This window comes from Eretmochelys imbricata, chromosome 26 (assembly GCF_965152235.1).
Source record: "Eretmochelys imbricata isolate rEreImb1 chromosome 26, rEreImb1.hap1, whole genome shotgun sequence".
Classification (NCBI taxonomy): Eukaryota; Metazoa; Chordata; order Testudines; family Cheloniidae; genus Eretmochelys; species Eretmochelys imbricata.
In genome coordinates this window covers 5,159,594-5,175,015 of record NC_135597.1, presented here as the reverse complement: position 1 = coordinate 5,175,015, position 15,422 = coordinate 5,159,594, and the positions used below count along the sequence as shown (strand labels likewise).

Below are 15,422 nucleotides of genomic sequence, written 5' to 3'. Positions count from 1 at the left end.
CCAAGGGGACCCTCCGCCTCTTTAAATAGTGTGTGTGTGTAGTGGTGGTGGTGGGGGGAGCCTGCCTTATCTGTACACCCCCTCTCCGCCTCCCCAAGCAAAGGCACAGCCTCGACCCGCCCGCTGCGCTTTGCGAGGAGGCTGCTGGTCATCGCGGGCTGCCCTTTGTCTTCTCCCATCACCCGGCTTTGCCTCCCCACCCCACCGACCCCGGCCTCTCCGGATTGCTGCTGGCGGGGGGTGAGGAGCGGAGAATCAGCTGAGACAGGGAGGCGAAGTTGAGGGGAAGGGGCCGTTCTGGGCTGGCGCGTTTCACTCCAGGCTCTGGTCAGTTCCCGTCCCAGAGGCCAGCTGGTCAGTGGCCGGGCTGGAGGAAGCTGCCGCCGCTGCTCCCCGGTTGACGCTGCTGCTTTCCACCGCCGGGGATATCAGAGTCAGCCCCTTCTCTCCACCCTCCCCCAGAAGGCAGAGAGAGAGACACACGCAAACATCCCCAGTTTGCAGGAATTTCCATCAGCAAACTGTGCGAGCCAAGGGGGGGGAAGCAGGAGTCGTGAGCGCCCCACATTCCCAGCTGTCTCAAGGACCCCGCCGGATTGTGTCTACTCAGATCACGCTGTGGATATTCGTCTATTTCCCCCCCCCCTCCCCATTTCCACCTCCTCTCGGCTACCCTTTCGCCCCCGAAAGATGCTTGGGAGGAATAGAACCAGAATTGTTCATCACTGGAAGAGCTAAAGAGAGAGAGAGAGAGAGAGAGGCTAGCTGGCTGGCTGCAGAGCTGGGGTGTATTTTTTGGGGGGGTGGGCGCTGAAAGAAACCATTTTTTTGTAAGTTCATCAGAGAAATCTCAGGATTTCTTTTTGCCTGGATTTGGGAGAGAGATATAAATATATATTTACACGTGGGGAGCTATTGGATTTACTAACATGATTTTAGCAAACGTTTTCTGCATCCTCCTCTTTTTAGGTGAGTAATCCTGATTAGGATGCAAATCATTACTCTCTGGTTTGTTTGGTGGTTGTGAGTCCTTTGTCAAACCCCAGAAGCTCTGGTGCTTGGACAGCGTTTAAGAGCGGACATGTTTTATATTAAAAGACAAACCCAACACACAACGGCAAAGCTTGGCACAGACCCTCGCTTTAAAGTGGGCTACAGTCCGGAATGAAATACAGAGATTGAGAGACGCTTATAGGTTTCAATTCAGCTAAACGTCTCTGCAACGATTCCTACTGAGAAGGAATTGGGGTCCAGGGAAGGGAGGGGGATGAGCAGAAATCAGGCTCTTATCTAGGGGGCAACTTTTTAAACTATCAGATTTACGATGACCCCCCCCCCCCCCGAAAGCCTCTCCTGTCCGCACAGCCTCACCTCTCCAAGTTGTGGAGGAATTGAGTCAGATATTCTGATCCTTCCGTCCGAAGAGGAGTATTACTGGTGAATTGGTAGGCAGCGTGTTGCAGATAGCTGCCCGGCTGCGTGTTAATTCCCCTCTATCCCAGCCCTTATGGTAGCGGCTTTTTTGTATTATTATTTTTAAAAGAACCCCCGTGATTCAATCCCTTTCCAAAACCCTGTGATTCAAAGCTGATGTGAGGCAAGTCTCACGGGTTTTGCTGGCTGATTTTAAAGTGTGCATGGAGAACTGATTTAGAAAGTGAATTGTGTGTCGGGGGTGGGGGGGTGGGGGGGGAGGAATTGCCATCACTGTTGCAATCCAAGTGCCTGTTGTTTTAGATCATGTGTGACTTATTTAGCAGGCTATTTTGCCAAGTGGAAAGCTTGTATTTCTGGAGCAGCCTCATCCAGAGATGGGGAAGGTGCAGCCCTGGCAAGGGAGGAGTTGCAATGTATTTTAGGTGAAATAAAAGCAAAAAAGCTCCCCTTTCCCCCAAAGCACGTTATCACCTTGGCGAATTATCATCTGGGTTCTTCTCAGTATTCTCATCTGGCAGGTAATGTCCCTTGTGTTACAATTCCACTCGCGCATGGAGATACAGTTACAGACGGTACCCGCAGCTCTGTCTCTGGGTCTCACACACAACCCTGCAGCACTGGAGGGTTAGCACTGAACTCCTGGGGAACTCTGCTGAAATCCCCTTGGCTTTCGGAACTTAACCCTGCATGGAGTGGACTAGGGTTGGAAGACGAGAGAGGCAATGGGCAGAAAGATGTTCAGGGTCATGGGGGCGAAGAGGGATGAGGGAGACTTGGAGGTTGGCCATGGCACAAGTGGGAGTTCAGGAGAACACATCTGCTCCAGGAGCCTTCCCCCGGAATTTAGTTTTGACTGGGGGAGGTGGGGGGTACAGCATGGGAAGCCCCCAGCAAGAGATCTGTGTCTAGGTTTAATATTTCCACAATAAGTTCCTGTGTCCTTGGCTAGTAGGAGAATAAACCGTCTGCTCTTGGTCTCTATTGCTGCTGGGCACAGGTTTGCAAACTCTTCAGTGACAAGAGCATGGCTTTTGAAAGGCTATTTTTGTTGATTGCCAGGGAAGGGTGTCGGGGAAGGATGTCATTTTGGACCCAGGCGGATGGGAGGATATTTTCTCATCTGCCGTAGGAGAGTCTGAATGGTTCCCTTGGGCAGGGGGTGACAGTCTCCTTTGCAATCAGTGCGTTACACATCAAAGTGTCTTTGTAGCAGGGTCTTCGGGATAAGCTTGGGTATGAGGCGACATAGCTTGCTGCCTGGTTCTCTTTTGACAGCGAGTGGGAGTGCCTGACTCCATAGAGGGTGTGTGTGTGTGTGTGTGGGGGGGGGGGATGACATGGCTCTGGGCTGGGGATAATGGAAGATGGAGTTGCTACTTATAGGGCATGTTGTCATTCCCAATGGCTTGAGGGCTTTGCGGGCAGCAAGAACGGGAGAGCGGGAGGTAGGAAGGGGTCAGAGAGTGAATGCACAGACCCCTCTGATGCACTGGCTCTGGCTGAGAGCAGGGGGTGTGGTGTGGACTCAGGTTCTGCTCACAGAAGAGGCTGGGGTGGGGGAAACATCAACCACCAAATTATTTTAGTTGTTAGGCATTAACTCCTTGTTTATTTGCATGCACATTTGGCTGGTTGGGAAGCTAAACATGAGAGTCTTGGGACGGAGGGAACAGTCCTAAAATCCGACCCCCAGCCCTGCCAACCCAGGAGACTCCAGCTAAGCAGCAGGCTGTGATACTGAACAGCCACAAGCCCACTTCATTTCACCCCCACGAGGAGGCTGTTTAGAAACAGGATCTTTCTCCTTTGGGTCCTTATTTCTTTGTAAGGGTCCCAATCTTCTGTGGCTCAGGCTGGGCCAGGAGAATTGCTTGGAGAGGAATCAGGGAGAGGTGCAAATTGAAGGACTAACAGACTCATTGCAGGCAAAGCTTACTCATGGTTCTAGACAGTGGGGCCAGAATTGCCATGCTGCATGTACACTAGGTGCTGAGCAGAGCCTTAGTTAGCTACCTAAAAGGGAGCTGAGTTCTTGTGAAAGCCTGGCTCCAGCTGCAGGTATTGAGCCCTTGATAATCTGTCCCCTCGATCCAGTGAGCAAAGAAAGCCATTGCTGTTGGGGCGAAACAAATGCCACCACCACGATGGAGCGCAGGGGTTGAATGTGTAGCAAGAGGAGAGAGCAGTACTGCTGAGTTAAGTTAGGGCAGTGAATATTTGCTTATAAAGCACCCCATGTCCAATGGGCTTTGCCAAGACCTTAGACCCATATTACAGGTGATGTGACCGAAGAAGCTGGGGGCAGCGAGGGGTATTCTGACTGAGGCCCGTGCTCCCATTGGAATATTTGCTGGCTCTATGACTGAGGTTTGTGCATCCAGCTACAAATCCTCCCCGTGCTCTGATGCCACGGAGATTGCTGGGGATTAGATGTAAATTCTCTGCAGATGTTTTATTGATATAAATTCAGTGTGTGCGTATGCGCCGGGTGCAGGAAAACACTAACCCTGCCCCTCCATGCAAACTCCCTCCTGGGGGCTCTGAGGAGCATTTCAATGCTATGAATGGGAGAGGAGCGCAAGGCACCATCAGATAACTTCAGGCTTCCTGATACAACAGCTGGGCCTGGGCTGCAGATGGTGGAGGGCAGGGCCCAATGTGTCACTGGAGTCAATGGAGTGAACTTGGCCTCATGTGTTTGGTCTGTGATTGTCCCAGACCTCCTCCTCCCTGGCAGGATGGGCTGAGCAGGGAGGGTTTAATCTGTGCTGGGGGCACAGAGCAGAGAAGCAGGCGCCGTTGATGCTTGTGATGCAGATTCAGGTCGGCACTGGGATGACAAGTGGCACATTCTAAAGAAGGAGCTCATAATCTGGGGTGGAAGTAAGGGGGGCATGCAGGGATACCCAGCTTCCAGTCTTCTTCTGAAAGCAGAGGGGGGCTCCCTCTTGTCCAGCAGGCTTGGGGAACAGTGGTCCCCGATAGCTCCCCCTCCTGTTTCCGACCCCTGCTTGTAATGAGCTAAATACACAAGCTCCATGGGATTTAAGAAGCAGGAGCTGGGTCATTATCTGTGTAGGGGCTATTTCAGAGGTGCCCACAACGGGAGCTCAGCGTGCTTGGTGCTTTGCTGGATTGGGCCCCAACATGGTGCCTCACTGGCTACCGGACCAGGACAGTCCCAGCAAATATGCCAGCCAAGAAGCCAGGCTGGGGTAGTATCTGGCTTGGGATGGCTGTGCCAGATGGAAAAATTCTGACCCTAGCACTAGAGGGTGGGCAGGCCAGGTAGCAGAGATAGGGCCACCGGAACATGCCCATGTCCAGCTCTCCATCTCTCCATTGGTAGATTTGCTGTTGCATTTCCCTTCATTGCCACTGGTGGGCATCTCTGCTCATGCCAGGCTCAGTGCAGGAGCAATGCCTTTCCATATGCACACTGGACCTCCCTCCCCATGGGCTCTTTCTGCAATCCCAGGCTCTCTTTTCATTACATCAGAACAAGGCTTTTTGTCTTTCTCATCTACCTTGGCAGCATTTTCTGGAGCAGCGTGGCCTCCGGACCTGGCTCCCCCTTTGCCACGCCTGCCCTTCAGCCCCTTATGTAAACCAATCCCGTGCATTCACGTGTGCAGCTCGGGAGTCAAGCTGGAGGCTGGGCTGGGGTGTGAGGAGCATAGCTGAAGGGAATCCAGTGAGGATGGCAGGATGGAGAAGGCACTTCAGACTGAGCTGTGGAACCTTGTTGGGAAAGATTGGAGCATGGATTTCCCTTTGTCTCCTGAGAAAGGAGAGACCTGGGTCTGGATCTAGGCCTACTGGGGCTTAACTCAGCAGCGAGACCGTGAGAAACTAAGGGCCAACGTCATCCCTGACGTAAATCTGAGTGTGTGCAGAGATGGGGGACGGGGAGGAAGAGCTAGCTTTGGGGAGATGGGCAGATCCCTCCCTCCAGCAGCCCTTTCTGGAGTTTTTGGTTGCCTGGGCAAAGCGTTTAGCTTTCCATATGTGAGGGGCTGGCTCAGAGTGGCTGCGGTTCTGGAATGGGGAGAACAAGCCCGCTCAGCTCTGAGATTGTGCATGAAACCGGAGGTCTGACAGCAATATTCCAGTGCCGTTCTGCCTCATGGATCCCTCCTCCAGCCCACGTGGAGTATAGTATCAGCAGGACGAGAAGAACTTCCAGCAGGGCAAGGGTAAATTTGCTCCTCATCGCTCGGCTGGATGCGGTCTCGAGCTACGGTCTCTTACACCGACAGTGCCAGTTACCGGGACACCTTTCATGTCTGCCCAAATGGAACAAGATTCAGTGATGGCCCAAAAGGTCAGAGATCTGCTGAAATGAGAAGTAAATCTACTCTCTGCTCTTTGGCCTGAGGACAAGTGATGGACACATTTCCAGTGAACAGCTCTGCAAAGGCATCTCGATTCAGATCTGGAATGCCCACTGCTATTTCAGTGCCGGGCTCCCTCCCCAAGCTACGCCAGTGCCCCTCAGTTCTGATCTCCACCATCCCCTGTCCAGTCCTCTCCCCACACACAGCTCTGCCATGGCACCTCGCTCCTGACCTGCAGCACCCCCTGCTATTCTAGTTCTGGCTACTGCCTCACCCTCTAGCTCTGCCAATGCCCCTCCGTCTTGACCTGCAATCTCTCCTGCTATTTCAGTCCTGGACTGCACAATTCCCCTTCAAGGCTGGTTATTCCCAGTCCTTAGCTTTTTGTTCTCTCTGCCTGTGCACTGAATGGTATACTAATATTCTCAAAGGACGCGCAGGATAAATCACTAACTTGCAACGTAAGTGAAGGTTTGATCTCAGGTCCACGCATGAAAAGCTTGTGTTAGGTGCCGAACCTAGGGCACCACTCAGCTCCCAGGACGGCATGTGTCTGAGAGTGGCAGAGAAGAAGAGCAAACCATGGACATAATGGCGAATGAAAAGGTCATCATCAGCTGCTATGCAGGGCGGTAGGAAAGCAGTGAGCACGGCTAAAGACACTCACAACAAAGCCAAGCGACCCTCGCTGTCCTTGCTGCAGGTGGAATCGGATCTGCTCTCAGAATGAAGCTAGCATGGGCCTCCCAGCTGCCTCTAGGTGTCACTGTCTCACTTCCATACCTGGCCAGAGTGACCCTCCGCGGGGGATAAGATGAAATTGGTACACTGAGGCTAGACCCAGCCGGACATTTTCTGTTTATATCTAGTGTTTTTTGTTATCAGAGCACACGGCGGGAAAGAATCACTTCCGTGGCGCAGAAGGCAGGGCTGTAAAATCAGGAGTTCACCTTTGAAGGCTGGGCGGGAGCAGGCCCATGGGCATTAGCAAGGACTGAAGTGTGTGTGTGTGTGTGGGGGTACAATCTGTCACACCCCAGGCACAGAGAAGAAGGGAGCCTTTCTGGCTGGGTATTTAAAGAGGCATTTTTCTTCCACCGTCACCTGTATGTTAGGCTCCAGCATATGGAATCTTCACCGCCAGTCCATGGACCCTCATTCCTGTTGGTGAAAGGCCTGGTTTTAAATTCGGTGGAATATTGTTCAGTATAAAGAAATACCCCCTTCCCCCCCAAATAAATCCAATGAAGCCCCTGCTTAGAAATGGAATGATTATGTCTGGATCCAATTATACTGGTTGGAGAAGGAGGAAAAGAGAGAGAGAGAGAGAGAGAGAGAGAGAGAGAGAGAGAGAGACGGGGGAGGCAGGGAGTCCAGGCATGACTCTGCTCAGGGGCAGGAGCTAAGTGGAAGGGAAAGACACACCGTTTTTAGTAGATCTCCTGCCAGCTCATGTGAAGGTCAGCGCTAGCTGTGTGTAAGCTGAGTATCTAGTATACCCTGCATGGCTGTATCCAATCTACAGCATCGCCAACTCCAAGTGTTCAAGAATCCTGAGTCCGATGCCCCAAAACTCATGAGGTTAAAAAAAAATCCCATTTGGGATTTGTTTCTTTGCCTTTGGTTTTTGAGCCTTTCCACATCACATCTTGAAGCTTTTTCTCCCAACCAGTAGGGCTAGCATCAAGCTTTTTCTTTTTTTGGAAGCTGACATTCTCCTGTATTCACCTGACTCCAGAAGTTGGGGCTTTAAGAAAATAAAGCAATTATTGTGAGACTCCTGATAAAATCACAGGAGCTGGCCACATTGGCTAGGGATTACATTCCCTTCCCCTCAAATTCATTTGCTCACTTCAGTAACATTTTCCAGGACGAGGCCTATGGAGAGCCAATAAACCTCAGGGCTGCTCTAGCTTATGTTCTCCTTCCCATGAAAGCAGAGAATGGCCACAGTGCAATATGCAAGCCCTGCCCCTTCCCCGCCACTGTCCCATCCCCACCTTCCTGGGGAGCTGGGCTAGTATATTGCTTTTATGCAGCTCCACAGCACTACACCAACCAGGGGGCTGTTTCCTGGCCCTTTATGCTGCCCCAACAGCATAACTAAGAATCAGGTCCTATACCTCCAAAGCTCATTTGGTGGCCCAATGTAGACCTCCAGCATACTCCACTGATCAGCCGTGAGCCCTCAACATGGTTCAGCCGTGGCTTACAGCACCCCTGCTATTCCCACGCTGCTAGTGCCCATCCCTGCCAACCCATAGCCCCCCTCCTCACTGCTATTCCAGCTCTAGGCTCCCCCACAGCTGTGCTGATGCCCCTCATTCCTGGCCTGCAGCCCTCTCTGCTATTCCAGTACTGGCAGCTGACATTTCCAGTGGCATGTTTTGGCACAAGGGGGACAAACTTTCACCTGGGCTAAAAATGAAACCTGCCAGACTCAATGCATTGGGGACCTGAACTAGAACTGGTCCCGAACTCTGCAGGGGTGAAAGGCTGGTGCTCTGCAGCTGCTGAATTTCTGGAATGGCTTGATGGAGGACGGACTGTTTCCCATCTTTGGATCTGTGCTTTAGAAAGACTGCAGAGATGCTGGTCCAAGGAGATATGTCCCTGAACACCAAAGGGAAGGAGCCATGTCCTGCACAATCTTCCTTAACAGAGCAAACCCTGCAGCCAAACTGGCCAGCATGACCTTGCTGTACAGTGAGCAACAGATGCAATACAGCTGCGAGACCCATTTAAAAACCTGCTGGAGGCTTGAGGTATTTAATGCCTGCACAGTCTGGAAGGAGGACCGGTCAGGGATGAAGCATGTGTATGAATGTTTCAGTGAGGTCTGCTGGAATCGTACAGGGGAAACTACTTTGGGAGAGAGCTGTGGCAGGGAGCACCAGATGGTTCAGCTGACTGATGGCCTATCTTGAATCCAGTTTGCACAACAAACCAGAACTTGGGCTGCTGGGGAATACATCTGGGAGCTGGCTGGATGAAGGGGAGGCTGGGGCAGGGAAAGGAGGTAGTGCTGAGCTCTGGACAGTGTTCAGTCATGGGGAAAGGGATGGAGGAAATGTCCCTAGTGATTCCCTTTTGTGCAAATATTTCCTTTGGTTACTGTCTGCTTGAGTTTTGCAGAGTCTTTACTGGTTTTTATTAGAGCCCCAAATAAGCTGTATCAGACCACTAGTCTTATTGGATAATTACATATCTCCTTACCTTCCAAGTTCCTGTGAATGTAATCACTATAAAAGCAGCTGGGCGCTTCAGGATTGCTCGTTGAAACAGGCGAGTTTTGTTCTCTCTCTTTTTTTTTTTTTGGAAACCAGAGGGGAATTTCATGTAATTTTGATGTGAAACAGTTGCACATTCACTCGGCTATGTCTACACTGCAGCTGAGAGGTGTAATTCCCAGGTTAAGTAGACGTACATATGCTAGCTCCAGCCAGCCCACAAAAAATAGCGGTGTGACTCCGGCAGCACGGGCGGCAGCCTGGGTTAGCCGCCTGCGTATAACTCCATCTGATTTCCTAGGTGCATACTCTGACAGCTGGCTCGAGCCACTGCCTGAGCTGCCATGGCCAAACTGCTATTTTTAGCATGCTAGCTCAAGCAGAGCTAGCATGGGTATGTCTGCCAGAGCTGGGAATTACATCTCCCAGCTGCAGTGTACATATACCCTCAGAGGCTGCCTGAGCCTTAGTGAACTTGGCTGGGAGCTCCATGTTTGTGCTTTGATCCAAACAGAATAACCCAGTGCCCAGATTCCCAGCAGGGTTTTAACTTGCAATGTTCAGCACAGATTGCTACTGCTTGAGTGGTAGGTGCAACTCACTAGCTGGCAGCAGGAGTAGACTCTTATTTTCTATGTGGACCAGCCACTAGAGGGTGATTGGACGCACGCTTAGCCAGCGGGTTACCCAACCCTTTGCCTGGCTCTGGTTTAAGCAGAGACAGGGCTGAGCTGCAGGATTTGGAAGCAGAGCCAGGTTCCGAACCCCTTCAAAGCTAGAGGGTGTTGAATGCTTTCACCCACTAGTGACGTGCGGCTGAGAAAGCTCAGGGCATTACTCAGCCAGGCAAGAAGAGAAGCCAGGACTGATGTCCATCAGGGCCCCTTGGGTGGCCTGCATTTGAAGGAGATGGGTCATGTGAGATATGCTGTGTTCCATGCTCCAGAAGGTGAGAAGAGCCCCTGCGTGTTCTGGGTGTGGGGAGAGGAGCTGCTCCTTACTCCCAAATCGACTCATCAGTTACAACCAGTCAGCTTGAGCAAAAGTGGTTCTATATTTGGTACCACTGATACTCTGAGCTGCCCACCACAGCCGACTCCTACTGGGAACTTCAGCAGCTCCTGATTCCCTCCGGGGTGAGTGGGAGGAGAACCAGGCCCTGCATATTAACTGTTCCTCTTACCTCAGCACCCTGGGGAAGGTGGAATCTGCCAGCAGCTCCTGGGGCAGATTGCTCCAGACATCGGCTTCCCTCTAGAAACAGCATTAGGGTTTGCAGGAAGAGGGGCACTGCCTTCTGGGCTGTGGTCCAGTTCTTAGCACAGGGGGACTGCTCAGGGCCCTCTCTGTTGTTTGCACAAAAACTGCCAGGTCAAGACCTTCCATGAGCACAGAATATTCCAGCTTTATTTATTTCTTTTGGAATTTGCTACTTTTCGAGGCATTTCTTTTGGCGAGCTGGACTCTTCCCTCTTCTGCTTGCCCCTATCCGGTGCAGCCAGGCCACCGTCTGCTCAAGGATACAGTGCTACAAATCCAGAGTCACTTCAGCAGACTCATTCCAGATTCACAGAACAGGATGTTGGACTCTCTCTGTGCGAGGGCTGGTTTACAAACAACTGGTCAGGACCCCTGTTGACTTTGGAATTAAACAGTGAGATACAGGAAGTTCTCAGTCACCACCCTGCATTAAAGTCACTGGGGATTTGCAGCAAGGACAGAATACAGGATCAGAGCTTAAATGGAAAAGAGGTGTGATCAAGTGGGTTGAACTCAGACTGGGGAGTCAGGAATCCTGGGTTCTGTCTCACAGTGACTCCCTGTAGGGGCTGGAATGTGTCATTTCACTTTGCTGACCCTCAGTTTCCTCCTCTGTCAGGGTGGGCCTATTACATGTGCCTGTCTATCTCCTGGACAAGTTCACGAGCTATGTAAAGGCCACGTATGGGCTTTGGGAGTTATTGCACCTCTAGAGATCTGGCCACAGGAGAGAGGAGCCTGGTGGTTTCAACCTAGAAGATGAGAAATAAACTCCCACCGTATTCATAGGGTTTGCTTATCTTGCCCTCCCAGTATGCCTAAGTTGCAGGCTGTTCCATACTGGGGGACGTCGTAATAAGCAGCAATAGGATAGATTATTTATTACTATTATTTGCATTATGGCAGCACTTAGAAGTCTCAGTCAAGATTTGGACCGCATTGTGCTCGGTGCTGTATATACCTACAGTAAGAGACAGTCCCTAAGAGCTAACAATTTAGAAGACAGACAAAAAGCAGGAGGGGAAACTGAGGCACAGGGCAGTGATGTGCCTTGCCCATGGTCCCACATAAGCGCAGTGGTAGAGCTGGGAATAGAGTAAAGCTCTCCTGAGTCCCAGTCTGGCACACCATCCACTAGTCCATAACCCGACGCTGGTGGGAAAGGGGGGGTCATCCCAATGAAGTCATTGCAGTCACCAGTGGGGGACTAAACCCAAACAAACCCATTGAGTTGGGAACCAGCGGATGCGTGATGGACACTGAGCTCTGTTGAAAATCTGGCCCTTAACTTGAATAGAGGTTACACATAATCAGGTGACAACATGGGCCTTCCTTGACATATCAGTGCAGCCTGGGACAGGAGGGGCAGAGAGACCTGGAAGTGGAGTGTGACCAGATTTACAAGGATCCCTGTCCCGCCCTTATTTCAATGGGTGGCTGCAAGCTGAGAAGAAGACCCTTTTAGGTGGAACATCCTGGGTTCTGTGAACCTGACATTGGGACACACCTGGAGCGGAGTGCAATGGAGTCAGTGGGCTTTGTTTTATCCTGTGGATTGACAGCACATAATCCACTGAGACGGCCTTCATTTTTTGAGCTGTGTTGCGATCGGTTGCATAAGTCACATGGTATTTTTCTCCCCCCCTCCCGCCCCCAAGGTGGATGAGTAAAACCCTTATAACCAGGAGGAGGGTGTTGAAGAGTCCAGTAGGAGTTTGACTCTTGCGAGTGAGTTCTGCTGTACTGTCTACTGAGGGATGACTTACTGCAGGTTTGTGAGCTGATCTTTCCTTTCAGCGGGAGAGACTAGGCCTGCACCACCTCTTCTCTAAGCTCTAATTAGGCTAGTCAGTGACAAACATCGCAGCCCTGGAAACGAGCTCTCTGTAGCTGATCAGTGATCCTGAGGACCTGCTAATGCTTCCCAATGTCTCATGCTAGCACAGTGCATGCTGCCTTCCCCTGTAGTGGCAGCTCCCCTGGAGGATAACAGTTTACTACAGCTGCCAGCTACTGGACGTACTCATCTAGCTCAAATGGCAGAGGTTGGTGTTGAAGGCAGGGAGTTCAAACCCTGATGATGGCCTCCATGGAAGGTTGTTGTCTAGGTCCTTCAGAGAGTGAAAAATTAACCCTTCTGTGACTGTCATCATAAGAGCTAAGCCAGATTTATTGCATGGTACATCTTTTCATTGCCCCTCATATTTTTAATATGCAGGATTTTCATTATATTGTAAGGATACTTCAGACTGAAAAGCAATGAAACTCATATTGATGTGATCACTGACTACAAATATACGGCTTTATATGTGCAGCGCAATGTTCTCTAGTGGCTAGAGCAGCTGACTGAGAGCAATGATTTCAGGCTTCTATTCCCCTCTCTGCTCCTAATTTGCTATGTGATGTTGCTTGAGTTGCTTCATGGTGTGGTGCCTCAGTTTCCCCACCTGGAAAACGTGGCTAACGGAGGGTTGTAAGGACCAATCTACTAGAGCTATGAGAGGTAGTGAACTCTGGGAACCTGGCCGCAGGAAAAATGAGGCTATGGCACTACTTAGTCTCTTATGAGCTAGGCATGAGAGACAGCTTCTGCTCAAGAGAATCCCAGGTCTGAAAGAGCAGGTGGGCTGCAGAGCTGAATTGGGGTCATAGAAGATCAGGGTTGGAAGAGACCTCCAGAGGTCATCTAGTCCAACCCCCTGCTCAAAGCAGGACCGATCCCCAACTAAATCATCCCAGCCAGGGCTTTGTCAAGTCGGGCCTTAAAACCCTCTAAGGATGGAGATTCCACCACCTCCCTAGGTAACCCGTTCCAGTGCTTCATCACCCTCCTAGTGAAATAGTGTTTCCTAATATCCAACCTAAACCTCCCCCACTGCAACTTGAGTTCTGTCATCTGCCACCACTAAGAACAGCTGAGCTCCATCCTCTTTGGAACCCCCCTTCAGGTATTTGAAGGCTGCTATCAAATCCCCCCTCACTCTTCTCTTCTGAAGATTAAATAATCCCAGTTTCCTCAGCCTCTCCTTGTAAGTCATGTGCCCCAGCCCCTGAATGATTTTCTTTGTCCTCTGCTGGACTCTTTCCAATTTGTCCACATCCTTTCTATAGTGGAGGGCCCCAAACTGGACGCAATACTCAAGATGTGGCCTTACCAGTGCCTAATAGAGGGGAATAAGCACTTCACTCGATCTGCTGGCAATGCTCCTACTAATGCAGCCCAATATGCCAGTAGCCTTCCCGGCTACAAGGGCACACTGTTGACTCATATCCAGCTTCTCGTCCACTGTAATCCTTGGGTCCTTTTCTGTAGAACTGCCGCTTAGCCAGTCAGTCCCCAGCCTGTAGCTGTGCATGAGATTCTTGAATCCTAAATGCAGGACTCTGCACTTGTCATTGTTGAACCGCATTAGATTTGGCCCAATTTTCCAATGTGTCTAGGTCACTCTGGACCCTATCCCTACCCTCCAGCATATCTACCTCTCCCCACAGCTTAGTGTCATCCGTGAACTTGCTGAGGGTGCAGTCCATCTAATCATCCATTAATGAAGATGTTGAACAAAACCGGCCCCAGGACCAACGCCTGGGGAACTCCGCTTGATACCGTCTGCCAACTAGACATTGAGCCGTTGATCACTACCCATTGAGCCCGACAATCTAGCCAGCTTTCTGTCCATCGTATAGTCCATTTATCCAATCCATACATTTTTAACTTGCTGGCAAGAATACTGTGGGAGACCATATCAAAAGCTTTGCTAAAGTCAAGATATATCACATCCATCGCTTTCCCCATATCCTTACAGCCAGTTATCTCATCATAGAAGGCAGTCAGGTTAGTCAAGCATGACTTGCTCGTGGTGAATCCAGGTTGACTGTTCCTGATCACCTTCCTTCCTCCAAGTGCTTCAAAATGGATTCCTTGGTCCAGGACTGGTATAGCTGAGAGTGTAGCAGAGCAGCACCGAGGGGAGTGGGGAACCCAGGGCTAATATAGGAGGAGGGGGGAGGGATTGCAGGTCAGGATCCAGCTGAAGAGGCAGAGCTCGGGGGGGGGGGTGCAGACCTGGCTGGTGGAGCAGTAGGAACTATGGGTCAGGATCATGTTGCATCAGCAGGATTGGGAGAGGGGGACCCAGGTCTAGCGGGAGGCTGGCTGGGTGGGGGGCTATATGTCTGTATGAGGGGCTGTGAAAGGGCAGTGCGTTGCTTTGCTGCAGGGCTCTCGTCCCTGCCCTGTGGCTATCATCACTCACCTCGCTCTGGCCTTTCTTTTCTTCCCCTCCCCGTCCCTTGTCCAGACAAGATCCTCCATTCCCTGGCATCTGGCCAAGACCCTCATGGCTGGCGTACCCCAGTGGACTGTGTCCGAGCCAATGAGCTGTGCGCTGCCGAGTCGAGCTGCAGCTCCCGTTACCGCACCCTGCGCCAGTGCCTGGCTGGCCGGGACAGGAATACCATGCTGGCCAACAAGGAGTGCCAGGCGGCTCTCGAGGTGCTGCAGGAGAGCTCACTCTACGACTGCCACTGCAAGCGGGGCATGAAGAAGGAGCTGCAGTGCCTTCAGATCTACTGGAGTATACACCTCGGGCTGACGGAGGGTAAGCGTCTTGCGTGGGGCGGGCTTGGTCCATGGGGAGGGGGGTGCCCCATATGCAGTTGTTCTGATGGATTAGCCCCGTTGGAGCTCTGTGAGGGTGAGGGCTGATCCCACGGGCAAGCGGTAAAGGGGCCCTTCTGCACCATTATGCGATGGTCCAGTCTGTTTGCTCAGGAGTAGCTGGGGGCTGTTCTGCTTCTGATCCATTTGATATGGCTGGAGGGGTGGTTTCGGCCCATTGGATTGTTGGTAGGTGGGTGGGTTCTGATCTGCTAGCTCAGTAGTGGTGTGTGTGGCTGGGGGTGGGTGGAGAGGGAACAGTTCTCATCCACTAGCTGTTCTGATCCACTCTGGCAAGGCCAGGAACCCCATGTGGCTAGTCCTGGGAGCTGATGAAGCAGGCGTGAGTTAGGAGATGTGTTCAGAGCCTGACTCTCTCTCTCTCTCATTGCCATTTACACCTGTGCAAAGGGGAAGTAAAACATTCCTGCTGGTGTCCTGATTTGGGAGCGATTCGTACCTGTTCTGCACAGGTGGGATAACAGGTGACACAAGTGCCAG

The 15,422-nt window shown here is 51.5% G+C and overlaps 1 protein-coding gene across 1 annotated transcript in view; it reads left to right on the top strand.

Annotated features, from left to right (window-relative positions):
- Nucleotides 1-15,422, top strand: part of GFRA2 (GDNF family receptor alpha 2) — a 137,233-nt gene that overhangs the window by 38,267 nt on the left and 83,544 nt on the right. The window contains exon 3 of the mRNA XM_077805544.1: nt 14,563-14,862. Coding sequence (XP_077661670.1) covers nt 14,563-14,862 — 300 coding nt within the window. The remainder of the gene's footprint in view (nt 1-14,562; nt 14,863-15,422) is intronic.